The sequence below is a fragment of the Trachemys scripta genome, chromosome 1 (assembly GCF_013100865.1).
Source record: "Trachemys scripta elegans isolate TJP31775 chromosome 1, CAS_Tse_1.0, whole genome shotgun sequence".
In the NCBI taxonomy this organism is placed as follows: Eukaryota; Metazoa; Chordata; order Testudines; family Emydidae; genus Trachemys; species Trachemys scripta.
In genome coordinates, this window is record NC_048298.1 from 7832038 (window position 1) to 7855716 (window position 23679).

At 48.1% G+C, this 23679-nt stretch overlaps 1 protein-coding gene across 1 annotated transcript in view; it reads left to right on the forward strand.

The window, feature by feature from the left end:
• The window catches only part of PLXNA4 (plexin A4), a gene marked incomplete in the record, with an annotated part of 626278 nt that overhangs the window by 32049 nt on the left and 570550 nt on the right, over positions 1-23679 (forward strand). Inside the window, 1 exon segment of the mRNA XM_034764290.1 lies at positions 3444-4701. Coding sequence (XP_034620181.1) covers positions 3523-4701 — 1179 coding nt within the window.

Below are 23679 nucleotides of genomic sequence, written 5' to 3' on the forward strand. Positions count from 1 at the left end.
ACTTTGTTGGTTTTTTTTAATAAACCCAAACAATGACTGTAGCACCCAGAGGCTCCAACAGAGATCGGGTCCCCATTGTGCCTGATGCTGTATATACACAGGGTGACAGACACTCTAAGGGGATAAGACACAGAGAGGTGAAGGGATGTTCCTAAGGTAACGCAGCAGCTCAGTGGCAGAGTCGGGAATAGAACCTATACCTCCTGAGTGCTTTCAGCTATGGTGTCCCTGTGCCTAGCACTCCCTCTGTCTCAGGACATCAGGTGTTCACCCGTGTCAACACTCCTTTCTTTTATGAATCTCTCAAATCGCTAAGCCTTGCCTGCCCCTCGCACTGCAATAAAGAAACCAACCAAACCTCTAAGGCAGAACCTCCCCCAGGCCAGTCTGCCAGTGTATTTCCACCCGGCCCGATCTGTTTAGATGATGAACATCTCGGGCCAGGGGCTGTGTCTTGTTCAGTGATTGGCAGGGCAGACACTTGTCAGACTTCTCTCTGTATGTGAAGACTTGCTATTTTGAAGTGCTTTATACTCTGTAACAAGTATTTGTGGCATCTGAACGTCAAGCTGGGTTCTTTCTGGCTTATGCCCCCAAGATTCTACAGGCTGGCATGTGTTCTCCGTAACCCCGTGTAGCCAAGTTGTTTTCAGTCGGCTTGCCTAGCTGCTACCATGGGATGAATTTTCCTTTGTGTTTGGATCATAGCTCTCTGACCCAAGAATGAGCTCTATAGAGGTAGACCTCACTGCAGGATTGGGGCCTTGGTTAACAGTGTGATGCTTGACCCATGAGCCACCATAGAACCTGTTTCCTTACTTTGCAGGGCTGAGAGAGTGGGAAAAAGTAATAAAAACTTCTCTTAAAAGACTCTTTTCTCCTTATGTATTTCTAGTGCTCCAATCACCCTGGTGGCTAGGCAGCCATTAGAAACACAGATCGTAACTCACAAGTGACCAGAACTAGTTTTTGGGGGCACCATGTGACATTTCAGAACACTGGGTCCGGCTTTCTCCTTTGAAAGAGTCCACCCTTGAGACAGGAGCTGAAGAGGAATCGCTGCACAGGGACAACTCATCCCATCGCCACTCTATCCATCATAATAAAGATTATTAAAAGCCCTGCTTACAGCCCTGTGTGACTGGCCGGGTGCAGAGAGAACAGTTTCTCACTGATGAGAGAAAGAGAGGGAGTCTCTTGAACTTTGTTGCGTAAACTTGATTTTCAAAATATTTGTTGGACCAGAAGGCCAAAGAAGGACAAAGTAAACATGCCTCAAGTAAACTCAGCATGACCTCTGCCCAGCATGTGTCAAATGCAGCAGCTGGGAAATTAAAGCTGGGGGGAGGGGTGTAGAGAAATGCAACCGTTCTTTGTGAGATTTGTGCGTAGATCCGAATTGTGTAAATACTCTGAAAAGTGACTGTGTGATGCCAGATTTCTTCCTGCCATGTGGCTTCCTGGTCAGATCTGATCAGCTTCCAAGTCACAAGAAGATAGGCCAGACCCTCAGCTGATGTAAATTGTAGAATATTAGGATTGGAAGGGACCTCAGGAGGTCATCTAGTCCAGCCCCTTGCTCAAAGCAGGGCCAATCCCCAGACAGATTTTTGTCCCAGATCCCTAAATGGCCCTCTCAAGGATTGCACTCACAACCCTAGGTTCAGGGAGCCAATGATCAAACCACTGAGCTATCCCTCCCCCCTCTTTGTAGTGCCATTGATGTTAGTGGATTCAGACTAGGTGTGGATCTAGCCCAGTGGTTCTAATTGCCTTAGCTGCACCTTCAACTCTCTGGGATCTGAAAATCCTGCTGTGTTCACCTTGCCACTTACAATCCTTGGCACCAGCTCTCACCACCCTTGTTTCATAATTAACACCATTTATATCAGTGGAACAACTCCGCATGAGTAGGGGTGGCAGAGCCTAGCCCTTTGAGATGGGTTCCAAAGGTGCTTTGCTTCTGCTCCTTATAAAGAGAGAAGGGGCACTTTGTGACAGTCTGACCCAGGCTTTGAACAGCCTAACGTTCAGGGGTGGGTGGTTTGTGACTGTCTTGGATTTGGAGCCTGCTCTGATGGTTGCCTCTAATAAGGCTTTTGCACTCAGCACTTAGTTGGAAGTTCCACATGTGATGCGTGAGCCAGAATGAAATCCAGCTCCGTCTCCGGTGGCTGTATGAGCTCTGCAGGACTCCAAGGACCTGAACTGGCTTTTGTTAAATAATCAGCTATGAAAAGAAGGAGGTGCAGGTTCACAGGTCCTGGCTACCATACAAATGCAGCTATGCCAGGGAACCCAGTAACAATGGAGCTGTCTTCAAACCTGGCTAATGCAGGGTTCTGTCTCTGGGTAAAGAGGGGAACTTAGCTGTGTGTTTAAAACCTAGGCCAACTTACAGCTGTCTCTTTAAACCTAGGCAGTTAAAGCACCATTCAGCGTTTGCAGTGATGTAGGACAATGGTGTTGGGAAACCCCTTTACGTGCATAGTGTAGACAGGCTGGAAGGACACGGAGTGCCAGTATATGTATCATCTTTGGCTGCACTAAAAACTGCAGCTCAAAGGGGTGAAACGGAAAGGTTTGGGTTCCCACTGGGGCTGAACAGAAAACGGTTTTGTTTCATGAAAGATTTCAAGGTTTCAAAATTTTGGTTTCATTCTGATGCAGAAAAAAAGTTCCTGCCCTATCTGATTTGGAGCAAGGACCTAAACCTAGGTGTCCCACGTCCTAGGTCAGGACCAAAAACCAGGCTATAGAGTCAGTCTGTCTTTCTGGCTCTCTCCTCTCTGGTCCTATGAATATTTAATTTATACAAAGTGGAACAGCACCAGGAGAAGAGGGAGGGAGGGACACTGACTCTATTAGTTACTTCTAGGTAAGAGGTGACTCTCTATCAGAGAGAGAGGGTGGTTAAAGCACTGAATTTGGCTACAGAAGATCTGGGTTTAATTCCTATCTCTGCCACCCATTCCTTGGGTAAGTCACTGAATCTCTCTTCTACTCAAGTTTCCCATCTGTAAAAAGGGGATCATAATTTCATTCTGTCTTGTCTGTTTGGATTGTAAATGCAGGGGCAGGAACGATATGCCTGTATAGTGTCTAGCACAATGGGACCCCTGTCAAAGCCAGGGCTTCGTAATGCAAATACTAGTCCATATCTGTGGCCATTAACCCTTTACATTATGCTTGCTTCCAGTGCATTTCTCTATTGTGTTATGGGGTGTGTGTGTGTGGCTGGTTATTAATCTGGCACGAGATTTCTGCCAGTCTTTTCTTTCCAGGAGGGTTCCTTTGTGCTGGTTTTATACGGCGAGAGCAGAGATGAGAAAGGGGGGATTAGCAATTAAATGTGCTCTGAGGATGGCATGGTTTTGAAGGCTGGAGGGGTGGGAAATACTCCATAGTAATATGCTTTTGTTTTCCTTTCCCTTTGCTTGTAGGACAAAATCCGTGAAGGGACTTTGAAAACACTTGCCGCTCCGCATCCTCACTCCCTTGGGAATACAAAACTTTCTAACCATGTCGGCGGCCATGTGGAAATGGACTTGCCTGATTGCCCACCTGCTCCTATCTACTATGATGTCATCCCTCGCTAGGCAACAGCCACCTCATCCAAAGAGGCCCTTTGCCACTTTCCCTGGAGAGCAGGCAGAGGGGACTTTTAACCACTTGGTGGTTGATGAAAAAACTGGGCACATTTACTTGGGGGCCGTCAACAGGATCTACAAACTCTCCAATGACCTAAAAGTTCTGGTGACCCACCAGACTGGTCCAGATGAGGATAACCCAAAGTGCTATCCTCCCAGGATAGTCCAGACTTGCAATGAACCCTTGACTCTCACTAACAATATCAACAAGATGCTCCTGATAGACTACAAGGAGAACCGGTTGATCGCCTGTGGGAGCCTTTACCAGGGGATCTGCAAGCTGTTGAGGCTGGACGACCTCTTCAAGCTGGGAGAGCCCTTCCATAAGAAGGAGCATTACCTCTCTGGGGTAAACGAGAGTGGCTCTGTTTTTGGAGTCATTGTTTCTTACAGCAACATGGATGACAAGCTGTTCATTGCCACAGCCGTGGACGGCAAGCCGGAGTATTTCCCCACCATCTCCAGCAGGAAGCTCACCAAGAACTCCGAGGCAGACGGGATGTTCGCTTATGTCTTTCACGATGAGTTCGTGGCCTCTATGATCAAGATCCCCTCAGACACGTTCACCATCATCCCTGACTTCGACATCTACTACATTTACGGCTTCAGCAGCGGCAACTTCGTCTACTTTCTGACCCTGCAGCCCGAGATGATCTCCCCGCCTGGCTCCACCACCAAGGAGCAGGTCTACACCTCCAAGCTGGTCCGGCTCTGCAAGGAGGACACAGCCTTCAACTCCTACGTCGAGGTGCCCATTGGCTGCGAGAAGAATGGGGTGGAGTACCGGCTCCTCCAAGCAGCCTATTTATCCAAGGCAGGTGCCATCTTGGCCAGGTCCTTGGGTGCCAGCCCCGACGACGATATCCTCTTCACAGTCTTCTCCAAGGGGCAAAAGAGGAAAATGAAGTCCTTGGATGAGTCTGCTCTGTGCATCTTCATCCTGAAAAAGATCAACGACCGCATCAAAGAAAGGCTTCAGTCCTGCTACAGGGGAGAGGGGACCTTAGATCTGGCCTGGCTCAAAGTCAAGGACATTCCCTGTAGCAGCGCGGTAAGTCACGTGTTTAACCAGCCATGCTGAGCTCCACCACCTGAGCTACTTCATGTGGCTGTTTTGTACCAGGGCAGTGTGGCCTACTGAGTAGACCAGAGAACTAGGAGCTGGAGCTGCTGGCTTCCATGCCAGGCTCTGCTACTAACTTACCATGTGACCTCTTTGTGCCTCAGTTTCCCCATATGTATATTGGGGAGTATAATGCTTTCTTACCTCACGGGAGGGTTGTGATTGTTAAAGAATTAGTGTAAGGTGCTTTGAGATATTTTGAGGGCATCAGCCTATTTACTTAGTTATTATTCCACAAAATAATTAATTAGGGATGAAATTCCACCTCCGTCCAGAAGACCAGCACAAATCCTATGCACCACTGAAACCCTGACCCCTTAAGGTGGCACCTCTGCCTATGGGTGGAATTTTACCCCAAAAATCTTAATTTGAGGCAGAGTCTAAACTAATTTGCACAGTGAGATTTGCTAAGAAATGGCTTGATTTTTTTGTTTTTTAGGGGTCTGGAACATAGGCCATTAACCCACTGAAGTCCTCAATTCCCCATGCGGAGCCAGTTCTGCAATGTCTGTGCACCAAAAAGTGATAAGGGAATAGCTTGAAGATGAGAGCTAAATACTACTAGATTCCAGGGGAAGATTCGGGGTGGGGGCGAGGTGCTTGGGTTTATTCTGCAAATAAGCCCAAGCATCCTTGTGTTGACTGATTGTGTAGGCTACACTTGTTGGGATCTGCCTCAGCCCAGGCGGTGTATTGCAGCCTTTGATATGCTGTACCGAAATCCGCAGTACAGCGTGAACTGCATCGGGGCTGCGTGTAATAGTCAGAGCGCTGTGCTTCGGTTTTTCCGTCTTAATTCGCTCCGGCAAGTGAGAGGCAAGTTCAAGTCTGAGCGAAGGGAGAATGGAAAACACAGCGTGTTTCCATTGCCCCCCAGTCGAATGGCAGAGTCGGAATGTGAGCACTTCATTTGTGCCTGGGCTTGCATTGCGGAGCCTGGTACCTCTCGGCGTGGCAGGCAGTTCATAGCCCGGCACCTCTGGGCTTGCTGTAGCAGGTTATGAATGTAAAATAAGTGCTTGAGCTCCGGCACCTCTTTCATTGCAAACTAAGCCCCGTGGAATGCCCCCCACTCAAATGGCAGACTTGGAATGCCTCCTCTTTGAGTCACACGGTGCCCACTCCGCTTTCTGCCGGGGAGTCCCCATTTGGTTCAATGGCACAGAAATTTAGTCTGACTTAATTTCTGCGGGTGATTTCCCTGTATGCTTAGGCCACTGGCAGCATAAAGGGGCCTGAAAGTGGGCAAAAATCCCATCTCTACTCCTGGTAGAAAGAGGCCTTGGTATAAATAAGAATCAGGCCCTCTCTCTGAATCGGATTCCTTCTGCCCATTGGAGCCCAAAGCAACCCTCCCGTTGACTCCAGTGGGAGAAGGACCAAGCCCAGAGGTCCATCTGGGTTTGATTTTCTGGAGCGGGGCAGTTTCAAAGAGCTGCCTTTAGGTTGAAGCTGAGTACTTGGTTGGGCCGCTAACCCTCCCCACCTAGGGGTATGTGCTAACTGTAGACATACTCCTGCAGCGAGTCAGTTGTGCTGGGAGTTCGGAGCTCTAAAACAAAACACTGACCCCATCATGTCCGTGGTGTTGATAAGCCATAAAAGGGACAGTTAGATCCCTGTGGTCCCTATAATGAGTCATCGACGAAAACAACGATTAAGTTGCATCGGAGAATGTGAGCAAAGAGTTGGAGGGAGAGCATGGCCTAGTGGTTGGAGCAGGGGACTGGGACTCTGTTCCTTTCCCAGCTTTGCTCTGGGACCCAGGCAGGGAAAGCTGCCAAAGCATTATTGGGCTTCAGTCTCTACATCTGTACAGTGGAGAAAGGGCTTCAAGAGCCCCGAATGAAAGGCATTATTCGGAGTATTATTAGATTCTGAACCCGTAAGTTGAGAAGCACTTTGAACTGGAAGCAGCCCTGTTGGTTTCAGTGGGCTGCCCCAGGGAAAGGTACCAACTCCTCAACTTCAGTACAGCTGGCAGAACCCAGCCCCTAAGCCTGGAAAGTGTAGCCTTTCAATAAGTGGAGGTGGCTGCAGAGACGTCTGGGATAGACGTCTCTCTAGGGCCTTCTCTCCATTGGTGATTTGCCCCAGTTACAGCCCTTGTCAGCCATCCGCCAGCATGGCTGCGTGGTTGCAGGTGTAAAATGTATCCACAGAGCGGCTTTGCCTGTCAGCACAATGGGAATTGAAGGGTGGCGAGCTACACGGCTGCCTCGCCATCAGAAACTGAAGTCCCCAGCCTGGCCAAAGGCCTCGGCTGGCCGACGCGGTGGGTGGTGAGAAGCTCTGGGAATGATACAGTGAGACTGACCGAGATTAGGCGGAGCTGGTTGGGCTTTTAAGAGATGTGGTCAAGCATAGGTCTTGGTTTTTTTGCTCTCCTGTAGTAAACAGAGTTCATTCCTAAACCCTACAGCAATAGCCCCCCATGCTGTAGACACATTGCCGTGAGCTGGAGCGCAGGGTACAGCTACTCTAGGCCCCATGTTTTTTGAATAGGGCAGCAAGCAGTTAACAGAAAATCCGAGTTCTCCACCCCCCCGGGCTTTGTTGCTGCTTCCGTTTCCTTTCCCATGCCATGGTTGTTCACGGCCACGACCAAGTTTGTAGAGACTGATCAGTGAGCCATCCCGGCACGCGGCAGTAACGGACTGCAGCCTGCCCACACATAATTACAGAGGAGACGGGGAGGAGCGTGCTGCACTTGGCTGCTCAAGCCAGTCAGAGCGCCTTGTTGTTGAGCCAGCGCGGCAGCTGTGACCGCTGGCATCCAGCGAAATGAGCTGTTGAGTGGGTGACTCAGCTGGCCTGAGCGCACCAAGCTTCATGCTCCTCGCTTGGGCAGAAGAGGCTGGGTCTGAGTCTCTCCAGCTAAGGGCCCTAAGGCTTGGGCTGGCCTGGCTCGCAGAGTGAATTGGAGGCAAAGTCCCAGGCGCCATTGCTTACAAAATCTAAGTGTGGTGTGTGTGTGTGTGTGTGTGTGTGTGTGTGTGTGTGTGTGTGTGTAAAGGGGAGTAAACTAACCAAGAGCAGGGATTTTTTGGCAGCACAAACTTACTCACCAAGTAAAGTGTTCAGAAAGGGAAGAATGAAGAACAGTAGATAAATGGATGAATGAAAGATCGTGCACGTTCCTTCCCTTTTAAGGGCAGAAGGCAGTAGTTACTAATCTGCAGCATCAATCAGGGGAAATTGGTCATTTTTTATGACTACTCAGTGGGTTTTCAAACAGGCATTATTCACTTGGGTGATGAATGGCTCCAGGTAACGCTGCAGCATCCCCCTGTTCCGTCAGCACTGTGTACATAGGAGATAAGAATAGCTTACGTTTGAATAATACATTTGATCCCACAATGCTCAGCAATCACATCACGGATTACTATCTGTAACCCACTCCGCTGACCCTCCTTTGCCCTACGACTGTAGGCGCGTTAACTGCCCACTTCACCTTGAACAGTCTCTTGGGAAATGTGTTAACTCCTGATCGGTTACACCCTTGTGCTGAGTCCCTTTCCCAGAGCTGGAGAAGAGCTCTGGGTACCCCAAAGCTTGTCCCTTTCACCAACATAAATTGGTCCAATAAAAGATATTACCCTCCCCGACCTCATCGCTTTTTTGAAATGTTTCATTCGTCACAATTTTTTGGCATTTTTTAAATCCAAATGTTTATTGAAATGATTATTGACATTTTCCATGTATAGTGAAGGTTGGTAGGAGGTTGGAGCTCCTACCATTTCAGTGACTGTTTCGATAACTATGTTTTTTTTGGGGAAAATGCATTTAAAAAAAAAAAAAAACACCACAAGAAGGTTTGCTTTTTAAACCGTGTGACAGGGAAACAACTTTGAACTTTCAAAAAGTTTCATGAAATGTAGTTATATACCTATGGGGACTGGGGTGAGAGAGAGAGAGAGAGAGAGAGATCAGCTCTACTACTAAGGAGTTTAGGACAGGAAGTGAAGAAGAATCTCTTCTTCTCTGATTGAAACTATAAGAGGCATGCAAGTCTGACTATAATTGCTCATGTTCGGATAACCCAACATAGTAACCGACACAGGGTGAGTGTTTGGGCCAGGAGCGGCAGAAGCACCCTAAAAATGTGGGGGGTCCACAGGAGCCCAAACCATGCCCCCCTCCCTGCAGAGCCCCTTCTCCCCAAGATCCCACCTTCACACTGCTTCCTCCTGCCCTTGCATTGCCTTTTCCCCCGAGACCCCCTCCCATGCTGCCTCTTCTCCTCCGCCGACCCCCCCTCCCACTCACTCCTCTCTGCCCCATCCCCCCGTTGCTTGCCCTTACAGCTGGTAAAAAGGGGAAGGCGGTCATAGCCAGTCCACTTTTAAAAGTGTGTGTGTGTGTGTGTGGGGGGGGGGTTAATGGATGGTTTGGGCATAATGGATTTCCACAGGTTTCAGGTGCATTGTTTATCTCTCTATCTCAGGTACTTATAGGACCCCCATCGCTGTCGTATTGAGCGCCTCCAATCTTTAAAAGCATTAATCCTGCCAAGTCCTCTATGCTATTTATCCCCATTGTACAGATGAGCACTGAGGCACAGAGAGACTAAGTGACTTGCCCATGGTCACATAGGAAGCCTGTGGTAGAGGAGACAATTCAACCCAGGAATCCTGAGTCCCAGACTTACGCCCTAACCACTGGACTATCCTTCACAAGACTTAAGTCAGGTGCCTTCGCCCACCTGGGAAATGCAGGCACCTTGAGCTACTCTGTGGTGTTGCTTTTATCTATATTAAAAATCCTTAACTTATTTGAGGGGATGCCCTTCAGGATCCCTCTCACCTGCCCATTTATTTCTTTTCTTCTCTCCCACTGGCTGAAGCCCATCAACATTATTGCTCTCAAGGATCAACGTTTTGTGGGGAGTCCTCTAGGGAGCCTCCTCCAACACCTCCTAGGGCAGCCTCCCCAAAGGGAGGATACTTCCCAGAGCAGTGTGCTAGTTGGAGTCCACTCTCCATTCTGTGGTACAGCTTCAGGGCCAGGTGGAGCCTTCTACAGGCCATTGCTGCTGGGAACAGCCAGGTGGTCTGCTACCCTGAAACACCAGAGCTGGATGGGATTGTAGCAGGTATCTCCCAGAAGATAGCACTGGTGTCATAGCACTTGCTTTGGAGACCCCCCCGGGAAGGGAGCAGATGACCTGACTGGGTGTTGGGTGGGGATTGAACCCCAGCCACGGTGTCCGGGGTAGTGATATGGAAGGTTTCCTCGGTTGACCCTCGCTATTCTGGAGTAAGCTCAGACGCTCATCCTGGCAGCCAGGTCTTTTCATCTGTCTGATTGGAGTCTTATTTTTTCACAAGCGCCCGCTTGATGAACTGCAGCATAACAAAGCCGAGTGCCTTAAATGAAAAGGTGTCACCTTAGCCGCTGCCGCCAGGATACTCTAGTGAAATATCTGTCCAAGATAATCAAGCGCCAGCCCCCAGCCACCACCTGACTGCTGCCTTTTGTGTGTATTTTCGTTTGTCTTTTGGCAGGAAATGGAGTTTGACTGTCTAAATTACTGTATTCAATCTCTTCTTGTTTCTTGTGGCAGCCCTGGACAAAAACCTTTCTGAGCACAGGAGCTCTCAAAGGGTTGGTTGTACAATAATTTCCCTCCACCGTAGGATAGTGGGGCTTTGGGGGGCATACCTGGGGGGGCTTCGAAGTTATTCCCTGATGAGCGGCTTGGCTGGGAGGACAGCTAAAGAAGCGCTCGGATAGCCTCTTATTCTGAGGGATCAAAGTGTGAGTCACAGGGAGGCAGAGTTGCCAAGTAGTTTCAGCAGGGGAACGGTAGTCAGGACTCCTGGGTATATTCCCAACTCTCCCACTAACCTTTTTATGTGAGCTTGAGCGAGTCACTTCCCCTCGCTGCATTGATGACGACAAGGCCGGAACATGCTGTGCAAGTGCAAAATGTTATAAGGTGGTGACTGATGGGTGCACCGCTATCCTGTGGGCGAGAACCAAGACTGCTTAATGGTGTGTCATAGACCCTCTATGGCTAGCAGCTACAGGCAGAGTCTCTTATAGCTCAAGCAGTAGGGGGTCTGTACTTGTACTCATAACACAAGAACTAGGGGTCACCCAATGAAATCAATAGGCAGTAGGTTTAAAACAAACAAAAGGAAGTACTTCCTCACCTAATGCACAGTCAACCTGTGGAACTCTTTGCCAGAGGATGTTATGAAGGCCAAGATTATAACAGGGTTCAAAAAAGAACTAGATAAGTTCATGGAGGATAGGTCCATCAATGGCAATTAGCCAGGATGGGCAGGGATGGTGTCCCTAGCCTCTGTTTGCCAGAAGCTGGGAATGGGCGACAGGGGATGGATCACTTGATGATTACCTGTTCTGTTCATTCCCTCTGAAGTACCTGGCGTTGGCCACTGTCGGAAGACAGGACACTGGGTAGATGGACCTTTGGTCTGACCTAGTATGGCCGTTCTGATGCTCTTAATATAGGAGCAATTGAGTTCTATGCTTGCTGTTATCCTGAAGATCCACATACCATGCAACTGTGACGAGCAAGTGGCTGTGAATGTTAGTGTGTTACTATTCATCTCCCCCCCTCCCCTACAATGGGTTATCAATTTGGATTTCTGCTTTTGGTTGGGAGAACAAACACCTGTCCTAGCAATAATAATATCAAGTTCTTACACCATATTTTTCATCTAAAGATTTCAATGTGCTTTACCGGGGAAGGAAAGTATCGTTATCCCCATTTTACAGATGGAGAAATTGAAACCGAGAGAAACACGATTCGCTCGAGATCATGGGGTAGGTCAATGCGCAGCTCAGAATAGAACTCTGGTCTCTTGAATCTGTCCTGTGCACTGGCTACTGGACAACACTGCCACTTACTAGTCAATTGTTCCCAGGAATCCCCACCCGGAGCGTTCTGTCTGCAAAATAGAATCCTCCATAGAGATGGGTGGAGGTGTGGTAGGAAGTGCCAGCATGTCCAGAGGCTAAGAGAAAAGTAGCACCAAAAGCAAAGCCTTGTGTGGCCTCTCGCCTTAGCTTTCCTCTTTTCAGTCTCCAGGAACAGTAGGGGCGTGGTGGTGGATTATTGTACAGCTAAAACTTTTATTCAGTGCATAGGAGAATATCCGTTTCTCTTTGAAAAATAGATGGACAGTTGCTTTCGAATTAAGGAGGTGGGACCTCCGATGCGTGGGGTTGTGTGGCATTCCCATACGATCAGTGTATGCAAGGATCACGCAAGGACGACAACTGGATCAGTTTAGGATAAGTTCAGTAAGGTGTTCTGGCCTCTGCATTTTTGCATGTATGTTCCTTGTACTCATGTCGGTATGAGTTGAGCACTTTCTCATTCTGAGTAGTTCCTGATAGGCTATTGCTATCAGCTTCCGTGGGACTAATTCATGTAACTGCGCTCACCGGTGGGAATATTTTCGGTAAATCCCCCAGTGCAGATGTAACCTGCACTAGCATGCTGGGGCTCTTTGTCTCTCTCTAGTGGACAGGCCATGTATAGCAGTTGGAGTCCATTGGTGCTTCTGAACTAATAAAGCTGTTCTTTTAGCTCAACCCTGTAGAGGCTTATTATGTGTGTTAGATCCAGAGGTCTCGGGTTCAGCGTCTGCTGAGGCTGTGACTAGGGAGATAGTTACGAAGCTATAGCCTTAGGGACTCTTCCACGATCCCACTGTTTGGGAAGTATTCTTCCTATCTTCCTTTACATTTTCCTTCCGCTTCATTCCATTACTTATAGTTCTTACCTTTTTCAGTTTTCCTAAATCCACATAGATTACCAACAGGGGATTCTTGAGCAGGAGTAGAGAGGTTATTTTAGCTATTTGGCACTGGTGTGACCACTGCGGAAACACTGTGTCCAGTTCTGGTGTCAACAATTCAAGAAGGATGTTGATAAATTGGAGAGGGTTCAAAGAAGAGCCCCGAGAATGATTAAAGGGTTAGAAAACCTGCCTTATAGTGATAGACTCAAGGAGCTCACTGTATTTAGCTTCACCAAGAGACAGTTAAAGGGTGATGTTATTAGTCTATATCAACCTGGGTAACAAATATTTAATAATGGGCTCTTCAATATAGTATAGAGAGGTATAACATGGTCCAATAGCTGGATGTTGAAACTAGACACATGCAGACTGGAAATATGGCATGAATTTTTAACTGTGAGTTTAGTTAACCACTGGCATAATTTACCAAAGGTCGTGGTGGATTCTCCGTCACTTACCATTTTAAAATCAAGATTGGATGTTTTTCTACAAGATCTTCTCTAGGAATTGTTTTGAGGCAGTTCTATGGCCTGTGTTATACAGGAGGTCAGATGAGATGATCACAATGGGTCATTTTAGCCTTGGAATCTATGAATCTATAAACCCTCAGCAAAGCACACATAAGGGGAAGCTGATTCCAAAGTTGAAAGTTTCTGTTTCCACCCTCAGCCCGGGGAGATTTGCTATCAGGAATGGCAAAGAGTGTAATGGGGGGTTTAATAACATTTAGATGTTTAAAAATTTGCCAAAGAGTGGTTCATTTATAGCTCCCTCCTCATTTCCTCCTCTAAAGATACTGTCAAGACAAGGACTCAAAGATTTACCCAGTACAGCAGGTTGAAAGGTAACAGGCCCAGAAATAATGCCTTGTGCAGGCAAAGTTCACTGTAGATAAAATCATTGATGTGTAGGATTGGAAGGGACCTCGAGAGGTCTTCTAGTCCAGTCCCCTCCATTCATGGCAGGACTAAGTATTATCTAGACCATCCCTGACAGGTGTTTGTTTAACTTGCTCTTAAAAATCTCCAATGATGGAGATTCTACAACCTCCCTAAGCAATTTATTCTACTGCTTAACCACCCGACAGTTAGGAAGTTTTTTCCTGATGTCCAACCTAAACCACCCTTGCTGCAATTTAAGCCCATCGCTTCTTGTCCCATCCACAGAGATTAAAGATTTTTTTTCTCCCTCCTCCTTTTCTGTACTTGAAAACTGTTTATCATGTCCCCCCACCCAGTCTTCTCTTCTCCAGACTATCTCCAGATGGTGAGAGGAGGCAACTAGTCTTATTATTTCAGGCTCTATGCTCATATAATCAGTCCCAGTAGACGTTGTGGGTAGTGGAGAGCACCTCTTCAGCCTAGGAAACGAGACAGGGTGGTTCTCAGTTGATATTGACTCTGGGAGCTGTCAATCACAGAGAGGCATTGTGGCCCAATGGATAGGGCGCTGGACTGTCACTCTGGTGTCCTGGACACTCTTCCTGACTCTGCCCTTCACCTTGCTGAGGGACCTGGGACAAGTTCTTTCCCGTCTCTGTGCTACGGCTCCCCCATCTGACCTTTACCTGCTTTGCATCTCTAGGTGAAACATGCTACGTAAGGGCTACATTTATTATCTCTGCGCTCTGGTAGAACGAGGACAGGGCTGGATGATTAGAGCGGCTGAGTTCAGCGTCCAGCTCTGCCACTGACTTGCTGTGTGACCTCGGGCAAGGAACTTTACCTCTGTGCCTTAGCTTCTCCTCTGTAAAATGTGGCCAGCAATTCTTAACCCCTCCACGGAAGCAGCCATGCAGGTTAATTAGCTGATGTATGCACAGTGTACCGAACACATGGAGTATTCTAGACTGGACAGCTGGGGCCCAGTGGAGCTGAGTATATGAGAACTGGGTTTGTCCTAGCTGACCTCTGTGACCTTGGGCAAAGCCTTTGTAATGTTTAAGAAGCACTCAGGAGTCTGGTCTCTCAGATGAGAGGACACAACACGTTGTTTAAACGTATAAGGCACTCAGGTTAACTGACTCCCGCTCAGCCAGGACAGCAGGTTGAAAGGTAACAGGCCCAGAAATAATGCCATGTGCATTATTCACACATTCTTCCTCCAGTTCACACTGGGCATGCTCAAAGGCTGAAGTTTGGTATTTGAATGGACACGCCCCTCCTACCATGACCTCTCATTTGCATAGTTTTTACTTGATAGCTGCCCTGTAAAGTGCTTTGAGATTCATGGCTGAAAAGTGCCTTTATAAGGCCATGCTGCAGCAAAGCACGTACGCACCGACTCAAGTCAAAGCACGTGCTTCAGTGCATTGCTGAATCAGGACCTAATGTCCTAGACATGTCATTTATTAGAGGCATCAAGTGTGATCCACTGCAGAAAGTAGTCCTTGTTACAGAGCGTGCACGCTATGGTAATGCCAATAATAATCCTCCACTAGTTCAGTTTGGCTGCCTGTAACATTGCAAAACAAATATCCCTTGGAAGTAAATTCCTTCCCGTCCTCTCCTCTCCACTCCCCTCCCCTCCCCGCAAAAATTTCTTTTAAAAAATAAATAAAGCTGCAGACCAACCCCCTTTTAAAAGATATTGACTTGAAAAATATATAAGATTTCTGTCCCTTTAAATGACTGCCTGCGCTCTGTACCGGTCTCTCTTGGCTTCTTGCTTGCTTGTTGACCCTGCTCACACAGAACGTCCATTGACGGTGGAATGGGGCCCGAGGCGGCTGACTAGTGCTGTTGTGTCTGGGATGTTTCAGGCAGAGTCTCTTAGCTCCCTCCCCCACGGCGCCCCCTCCTCTGCAGGCCGCCTTCGCGCTGCATTGGGTGTGAGGTGCTCGCCGCCCCAGGGGCAGGTGCGCTAAGCAGCAGCCCCGCCCTGGCTGCCTGCGTGGAGAAGAGCTTTGCTGAGTTTGTCTCAGCCGCTGCACGTTGCTCTTTGCCATATGTCTCGCAACCGATTAGATTTGTTGTTCCGGAGCTGATTTTAGCCGCTTCGGCTGCCAGGGCCCCAGCGGCTCCATGGCACGTGGTAGGCTAAGGTTTTCTGTGGGCTCCATATGATTGCCTTGCACTTGTTTACATGCCAGGTGAACAGCTACTTACCAGGCCTGACCTCGCGTTGCCTTGCAAGTTTGCCAGCCCAAGGGGATAGTTACGTAACCGTTTTTTAAAAAACGCAGCAGAATCCGAGAGTCCTACAAGAACCAGAAGCAAAGGAACTCGGGCTCTCCCACAAGCCTGATGCTATTTAAAGCACCACTGGCCCCGGGCCCGGAGCCGCACAATATCCCTTCTGTTGAGGAAGAGGGTCAAGGGTACGTTTGAATTTAGCTTTGCCCTCTGGGCCTTGTCGTGCACTGACTTACGCCCCCTCTCACTTCCCTGACTTCAGTGGAGTCATGTAAGTCGGGGCCGGATTCGGACTCTAATATTTAAAGAACCAGCTAGTGCACTAAACTGGCAATGTCCTTAAAAAAACATTTACTTTACGTTTCAATGCTCCTGGTGCGTCCTATGAGATTCTACGAAGTCCTGTGCTGGGTGCAAAGCAAATCTCCCCAGAGCAGCACAGCAACTTGCTCATCATTATTACTACCCAGAGGCCTCACTGTACTTGGTCCACATGGTAAGAGACGGTATCTATCCTGAAGAGTTTACACTGTAAATAGACAAATCAGAATCATTGGTCCCATTTTACAGATGGGGAACTGAGGCGCAGAGAGGCTAAGTAACTTGCCCCATGTCACAGAGGAAGCTTGTGATACAGCTGGGAGTTGAACCCAGAGCTATGGAGTGTCTTAGTCTAGTGCATGAGCCACATGGTCAGCCTCCCTTCCCACTGGCTACCTCTCCCTTATTTAGACACATGCCAAGAATAAAGAGCACGGCCTTGCAGGTTTTGCTAAAGATCGAGACTCTGGATATGTCAGCCTATGAGATGTAGCAAGTCTGGATGACCCTTCACCAGGAACATACTATATAACCTACTGGCTTGTGTGTGAGTGACATCAGACTCCCTGGCTAGCCACCCAGTGACCATAAAGGGATCTAATCCCACCATCACCAGAAGTTTTCCTTTGGTTCCAGTGTTAGACACTTGTGCTGTCTGGAGCTGAAAAACCAGGGTTCTAGGCCCAGCTCCTGCTGTGTGTGTGTGCAATTGATATAACAGTGCCATCCGCATCACCCAGTTTCTTTCTCGTTTCACCAGCCCCCCACTGTTTAAATCTAGGTACTGTTAGCGAGTCAGTGACCTGTCTCCCACAGCGGTACAGATACTGTGGAGGTAGGTGGGTTAATAACGCTTTAAAGATGGGAGAGACTAGACAGACCATCTATAATATGGATGTGTCCGTGTACATCCCAAAAATGGTGGCTCTCGTGAGAGAAACCGAGACCTCTGTCATCTTAGTACAATAGTGAAGTTGGCATGGCAGCTAGACCATGTGGGTGACATGAGATCAGTAGGAGCAACACAGTATTTTCCCTGTTTCAATGTCATTACCATGTCGCTGTCAGTGTTCCAAAATATAATAGGATTTGTTCAGCTGATTTATCCTGCACACAAGTGACATTATCCAGATGCACACTCGGGTATGGAGAGAAAGCGGGGGAGTCCGAGAGAGCGCAGAAGGGACTAATGAAATATATTCCTACTAATGAGGGAATGACCCATCACTTGCCAGTGGATCAGGGCTATTGGTCAAGAGCCTGAGCCAGGAAACACAAGCATGTAATCGTTATGGCATTACTGCTTAAAACGAGCTGCCGCGGCTTTCCATGGCACAGTCCCGCTTTCAGATGCGGTAGGAGTTTGGGCTTAATGGCTGGAGTGAATTTATACTGCGCTGCTCTGAGTGTCTCAAGTACTGATCTCTGGAGAGACAGAGGTAGTAAATGGGAGGTTTTTTTTACAGTTTAGTGGTTTTTTTTTTTTTTAGAGTGATAACTAGGGTTCTTTAAATTCATTTTCAGTTGGATGCTAAGGCCAGAGAGAACTCAATTCTTCCTGTCCCAAAAGCACAGTACTTGAACTAAAGGGGATTCTCTGTTACCTGTTAGAAATATAGGGCCTTTGACACACAGCTGAGCTGTTTTGCTTGTATCCGATAAAAGGCAAGAGCACATACACATTGCTCATAGCAGTCCTTAAGCTAACTTCCCAGCACTGTTGTGAGGCTTAATTAACGTTTTTTAACAGCTCTGAGATCATTGGGTGAAGGTGTTTATATGAATGCAAAGCAGTGTTGTTGTTTAATTTATATAGTCCCGTTGTCATGCATAGCACTTTGCAGCCCAAATTATCATTTTGTCTGTATAACAAAATAATAATTATAGTAATTGTTATTCAGTGGAGAATCTCTCCCAGTTCTGGCTTTGGGGAGGCATCTGGACTCAATCCTGACAGGTGCTGAGTGCTTGCATTTGCCATTTCCTGGAACGGGAGTTGAGGGTGCACAGCATCTTGCCAGGTTTAACGCCTAGACTGCTGGTGCACGTTTGAGAATAATCCATCAGCAATAGGCCATTGTAGGGGTCTTTCCCCACCCCCACCATGCATAACTGAAAAGCGCATCCAAATAATGATCACGTCACTGTTCGTATTTAGTAAAAGAAAACATCTTACACGTGTGTAACTGCTCATGTCCTGAACGATCCCAAAATGCTATATGTAAGCCTTGCCAGGGAGACACTAGAAGGGGAGGGGAGAGAGAGAGAAACTGAGGCCATGTCTACACTGCCACTTATGTCAGCAAAACCTATGTGGCTCAGGGATGTGAAAATAAACACACCCCTGAGCGACATAAATTTTGCCAGCATAAGTGGTAATGTGCACTTCTCCTGCTGACATAGCTACGGCCGCTCATTGGGCGTGTTTTAATTATGTCGACGGGAGAGCTCTCTACTGTTGGCATAGAGCGGCTACACAAGAGATCTTACAGTAGCGCAGCTGAATCATAGAATCATAGACTATCAGGGTTGGAAGGGACCTCAGGAGGTCATCTAGTCCAACCCCCTGCTCAAAGCAGGACCAATCCCCAACTAAATCAACCCAGCCAGGGCTTTGTCAAGCCAGGCCTTAAAAACCTCAAAGGAAGGAGACTCCACCACCTCCCCAGGTAACCCATTCCAGTGCTTCACCACCCTCCTAGTGAAAAAGTTTTTCCTAATATCCAACCTAAACCTCCCCTACTGCAACTTGAGACCATTACTCCTTGTTCTGTCAGTAGAGCTGTGTTGCTATATAAGGTCTCAAATGTAGACAGGAGTTTACAATCTAAGGTTCTTTGGGCAGGGCTGTTTTTTTGTTTTTGTTTGTTCTGTGTTTGTATAGTGCCTAGCACAATGGAGCTCTGATCCAGGACATGGGCCCCTAGGTGCTACTACCATAATATAACTAATAACAGGGATCCCACACAATCTATTCTTTTCCATTCCATTCTGGTTCTTATACTGCCTACATCACTGTAGTAGCTGCGTGCCTTACAGGAGTGAATTACAGAGGAATCCTTTAGTCTATCATTGAAATGCAGCCTGGGATGGAATGCAGCAGCTGTCTATAACAGGGCTTTTTCCTCTTTGGAAAGCAGTTTCATGCTTATGCAGAGCAGTTTCTTTTGGCAAGAGACTTTTCTTCTCCATGATGGCGCAACAGCACCACACTCTTGATTGCAGCAGCACTAAAGAAAGTGAAGTGCCACTGTCTATCATATATATAATACACAGCTTTGCTGCTAGGATATGTTCTTACAAGAGACCTGTTGCAGCTTACCTGATCAATACTTCGCTTTTTAAAAGATGCCTAAATGCATATAGGTAGTCTCTCTCCAGTCAATAATCTCTTTCAGTATGAAAAAAATTCAGTGAACTTCAGAGCTCATGGAAAGTACGAGGCTGAGAGCCCTGGAACCACTGTTCCCCACCACATCTCAGCCATGTGCTTCTCAAACCCTGAGTGGCAGGGGTTACTTTTGGGGGTCAAATGGGGAGTTCAGGTTCCTTGCACATTTGGGGTATGTTTTTAGCTAGTCTGCAGATGCCATCTGGTTTGTGGGCAGAATTCATGCCCGCAAAGGAACTGCAGACACAAGTCTTAGTAGTTGCATTCTGATGGCCTGATCTGCACCTGTGATTGGGTAGCTTGCTGCGTTACCATCCAAGACTTGGGCTTGCAAGGCCAGCCTCTTTTGTGCAGGGATGCTGGAACAATGTGTATAGTGCAGGTGCTGAGAGCCATTGAACCAAGCTGTAAATCCTGTATATGATGGAAACCACTTCAAGCCAGGGGGTGCGGCAGCACTCCCAGTTCCGGCACCTATGCTTTTGTGGCTGCAAATTGTACCTGCCAAAGGAAGGCCTTGGCTGCTGAAAAGTTGGTCCCAGGTCCTCGGCCTCTCTGCTGATGCAGTCATGGTGTTTGGGTTTTGGAATGCGGATGCCTTGTCTACTAAGAAAACATCCTGGAGCCTCCAACTCGGCTCCGCATCTCCCATCAGGCTCAAACAATGCAGACAGTCTGCTTTCCCAGCGTCTGGCTAAGCTACGGGCATGGCTGAGAATGAGTTGACTGAGGCTCACTGGTGATGCTGATTGGTAGGGGAAGCATCTGGAGGTTAGGGCACAAGTGAGCCATCTATGGGTGGAACATACTCAACATGGTGGGGTTACATCTGTCTTGCTCTTCAACTACTCCTTGATTTTTAATGGTGGCTGGAAGTACCCTGTTCTCTCTGTTTAGCTGGAAGGTGACCATGCCCCTCTTGCTGCGGAAAGCACCAGTTATCCTGGCTTTTGTGGCCTCCAGACTGGATGATTGCAATGTGCTGCCCTAGAAAGTCATTCAGAAGCTTCAGCGGGTGCAGAACACAGCTGCTTGCCTCACTGTTAGCTTTGCAGCGCCGGCTCCCAGTTCATTACTGGAGTGGAACCACTATCATGTGACTCGTGACCAATCACACACCATGCATGAGAAAGAGGGGAGAGTTTCCAAACACTCCATAGGCTGAACATTGTTCATCCAAATGCCTCCTCAACTACACCACAAACATTGATTAGTCAGGAAATCAGGATGGCTTTGTGAGTGACTCTCAAATGATTATTTGCAACAAGTAATCAGCCCAGCTCCATTAGCAGAAGGCCTGAAGATTGAACGAAACCTGCTAGCCTTCATAAGAAATGCAGCCACCTCTTCAGGAAATTGCAGTTTTTACAATGTGAAGTACGTGGCATAGACTTGCACAAACCACGTGCTGGGGGCAGAATGGTAACATAAATGCAGGTATGTGCTACCTTAGGATTCTACAGTGCTCTGCAAGCTTGCCACCAATCCTTGAATTTACGCTTAAACTACAGGCCTAAAAACCCAACGTTTGTTCAAACCCTAGTCGATTAGAGTAACTTTCCCTCCCCCTCCCCCTCTCCTTCTTTGCTTCCTGAATTACAGGTGAAAACCTCTTAGCATAGTGGGTGCAATTGCTCTGTAATTGGTAAAGTAACTGTAACTGCACTGTCATTTGTATGTAGTGACATGTAATTGCACAGTAAGCATTGGTGTGGTTGCACGAGCGAAGTGCAGTTTGTAATTATAATGTAACGCCGCCCAAATGCTGGCTTCCAGTCCCACTTCCATTGTATCACAGAGTTCCTTTGCCGACGGGCGCTGATGGATTTGGGTGTCATTTGGCTGCATGTTAACTGCTGAAGAGAATGGTTGGTTGGTGGTCTATGCTTTCTTCGGCTAGTGGCCTATGTTTTCCATCTTTCTAGCCCACAAGATGGAACAGACCTACTAGACCCTCCAGTCCATATCCCTGCAAACAGAGGATAAAGATTTCCCTAGAGCTTCTGTCCTGCCTGTTGTTTAAATATCTCCCCAAATTAGCCTTTTTGATACTTTCTGTTGGAAAGATCTTGAAATCAGCTGATGGAAGAGATGCTTATCTCCTTGCAAAGACCCAGATGCCTTCTGATGGTGAATCTGTATTCCTGTCGGCTCTGCTGGAAGCACGACCAGCTTAAGTGTGTGCATGCCTATTGCAGTAGCCAAGCCTGTGATAACTGGCGTGAGTAGCCAAGTACCTGCCACTGTATAAAGAGAGAACTTCTAGCTATTAGCTGTAAATCAAAAGCAAGACCTGGCCATTGAGGCCAGCCTGATCCCCAGTGAATCTCTGGGATAGCTTTGCCGACTGTTGAGATCCCTGGAAAAAGGCCCTTCTACTGCTCTGTGCTTTGATTAGTGAGAGAGATGCTGCCAAAATGAAAGCGAGGAGGAACTGGGGATAGCTAATCCCATCTGTAGGATTTCCCCAAAATATGGATTAGGCAGTGTTCTTTATCTGGGGCTGTTTAGAGACACATAGCTAAAGCAGATGTTTAAAGGACAATGGAGATTTATTGTAGCTCCCGTTCAGGCCGGCTCCCTGATATCTGGCACTTAAATCCGCCAGCTTGGCCAAGTTGCTCTCTCCTGCCTGTGGGATCAGATGAGGTGGTGGAAAGAGGCGCGTCAGAACTGTAATCCCTCTGCTGCGATTCAAGTTCTTAGAGGCCCTGACAATCCCTAGCAAGAGCAGAGACGGGCACAAGCCACAGTTGGCCCAGCAAAGTCCTTCTTTCCAGGAGGGCTTGGAGCTGTTTTTAATGGACTTAATCTAGGGACCATCACGATCCTGCCAGAATCCTTCACTAAATCAAACTATTCGTCGCACATCTTCCTGATTTTCCTAAGCAAATGTACTGCTTGGCCAGCGTGTCCCCATTGGCAGCTCTGGACACTGCAGTCCTCTGTTTATCCATCCACAGAACGGGGATGATGAAAACAGGCAGAGAGAGTATCCCCAAGTGTCCTGCCAATGTCCCTCGGCCATGAACTGGAGAGGGAGCTGCTAGGGCTTAGAGAACAATCCTGCCCCCTTGTTAATTGAATGGGGAACTGCCAACTATTTCATGTGACAGTATTTCAGATCTCTAGAACACCTTGGGTATAAGTGGTCCCCAGGGGGGTGCGGCAGGCTGGGCCAGTCCCCATGGGGAGGTGGGGAGGGAGCGCCACCCAGCCCTGCCCCACCCCCAGCTCTGGCCCTACCTACAGCTGCAGCCCCAGCTACCGACCCTGTGTTCCCAGCCTCGTCCCCAGCCTCAGCCCCTGGCAGGGGCAGCATTCCCAGCCTGGGGTCTAAACTGCGGGCGGGGTCAGGGATGGAGCCGCACCCGGCCACGGGCCGGGCTGCCAGTCCCCACCATGGCCTGGCTCTTCTCCTGCCCTGCCCTCAGCCTCGGTCCCTGGCTGCAGCTCCAGCCCCGGCCCCAGCCCCACCCTCAGCTGTGGCCCCAGCCCCCTTATCCCTGTCTGTGTCACCGCTCACCCAACCCAAGCCACGGCCCCGCTCCTGGCCCTGGCTCCAGGGAGGGTTGGGGGATGTGGACGGGGGAAGTGGGGTGTGTGACCCTCAAAATTTGGGGACCACTGCTCTAACAGCACCTTACAAATTAATCTGGCCTCAGAATACACCAGGGAGGGAGGGTTCTATTATTATCCCCATTTTACACTTGGGGAACTGAGGCAGAAAGAGATTGTGACTTGCCACAGGTCACACAGTTTGTGTCAGAGCCAAGAATTGAACCCCAATTTCCTAGTGTCCAGTCCTGTGTCTCAGTCACACAACTGGCTTCAGCTCATAATATGATTTTCTAGGCTGGATTCGAACTGACACAGTGAGTGAGAGGGGGCAAAACACTGATTCTATTCCCGTTCCCTGGGTATTTCCTTTTGCATCTTTTAGATGTCCTAATTCGGCCAACAGCCATCCTGGAACATCTGGCATTCCTGGTGCATTAACGTACTAGCTGCAATTTTTGTTCTTAAAAGTAGTTAATACAAAATTGTCTAGCTGAGAAGGCACTGGAGAATTTAGCCTGGCTACTGTATATTGCCTTTAGGAGTGTCTGGAATTGAAAACAAACCTGTACTTGCAGCTCCTGACCTCCCCAGCATAAATCTGAACTAACTTTAATGTTTCTCCTGACTAAAGGAGACGGGTATATTGCTGTCTTAGCTGTGTATAAGATATAAACACTATAGCTGAGAGCCGCAACTGTAAGGGGCTAGGTAGTGGTATAGA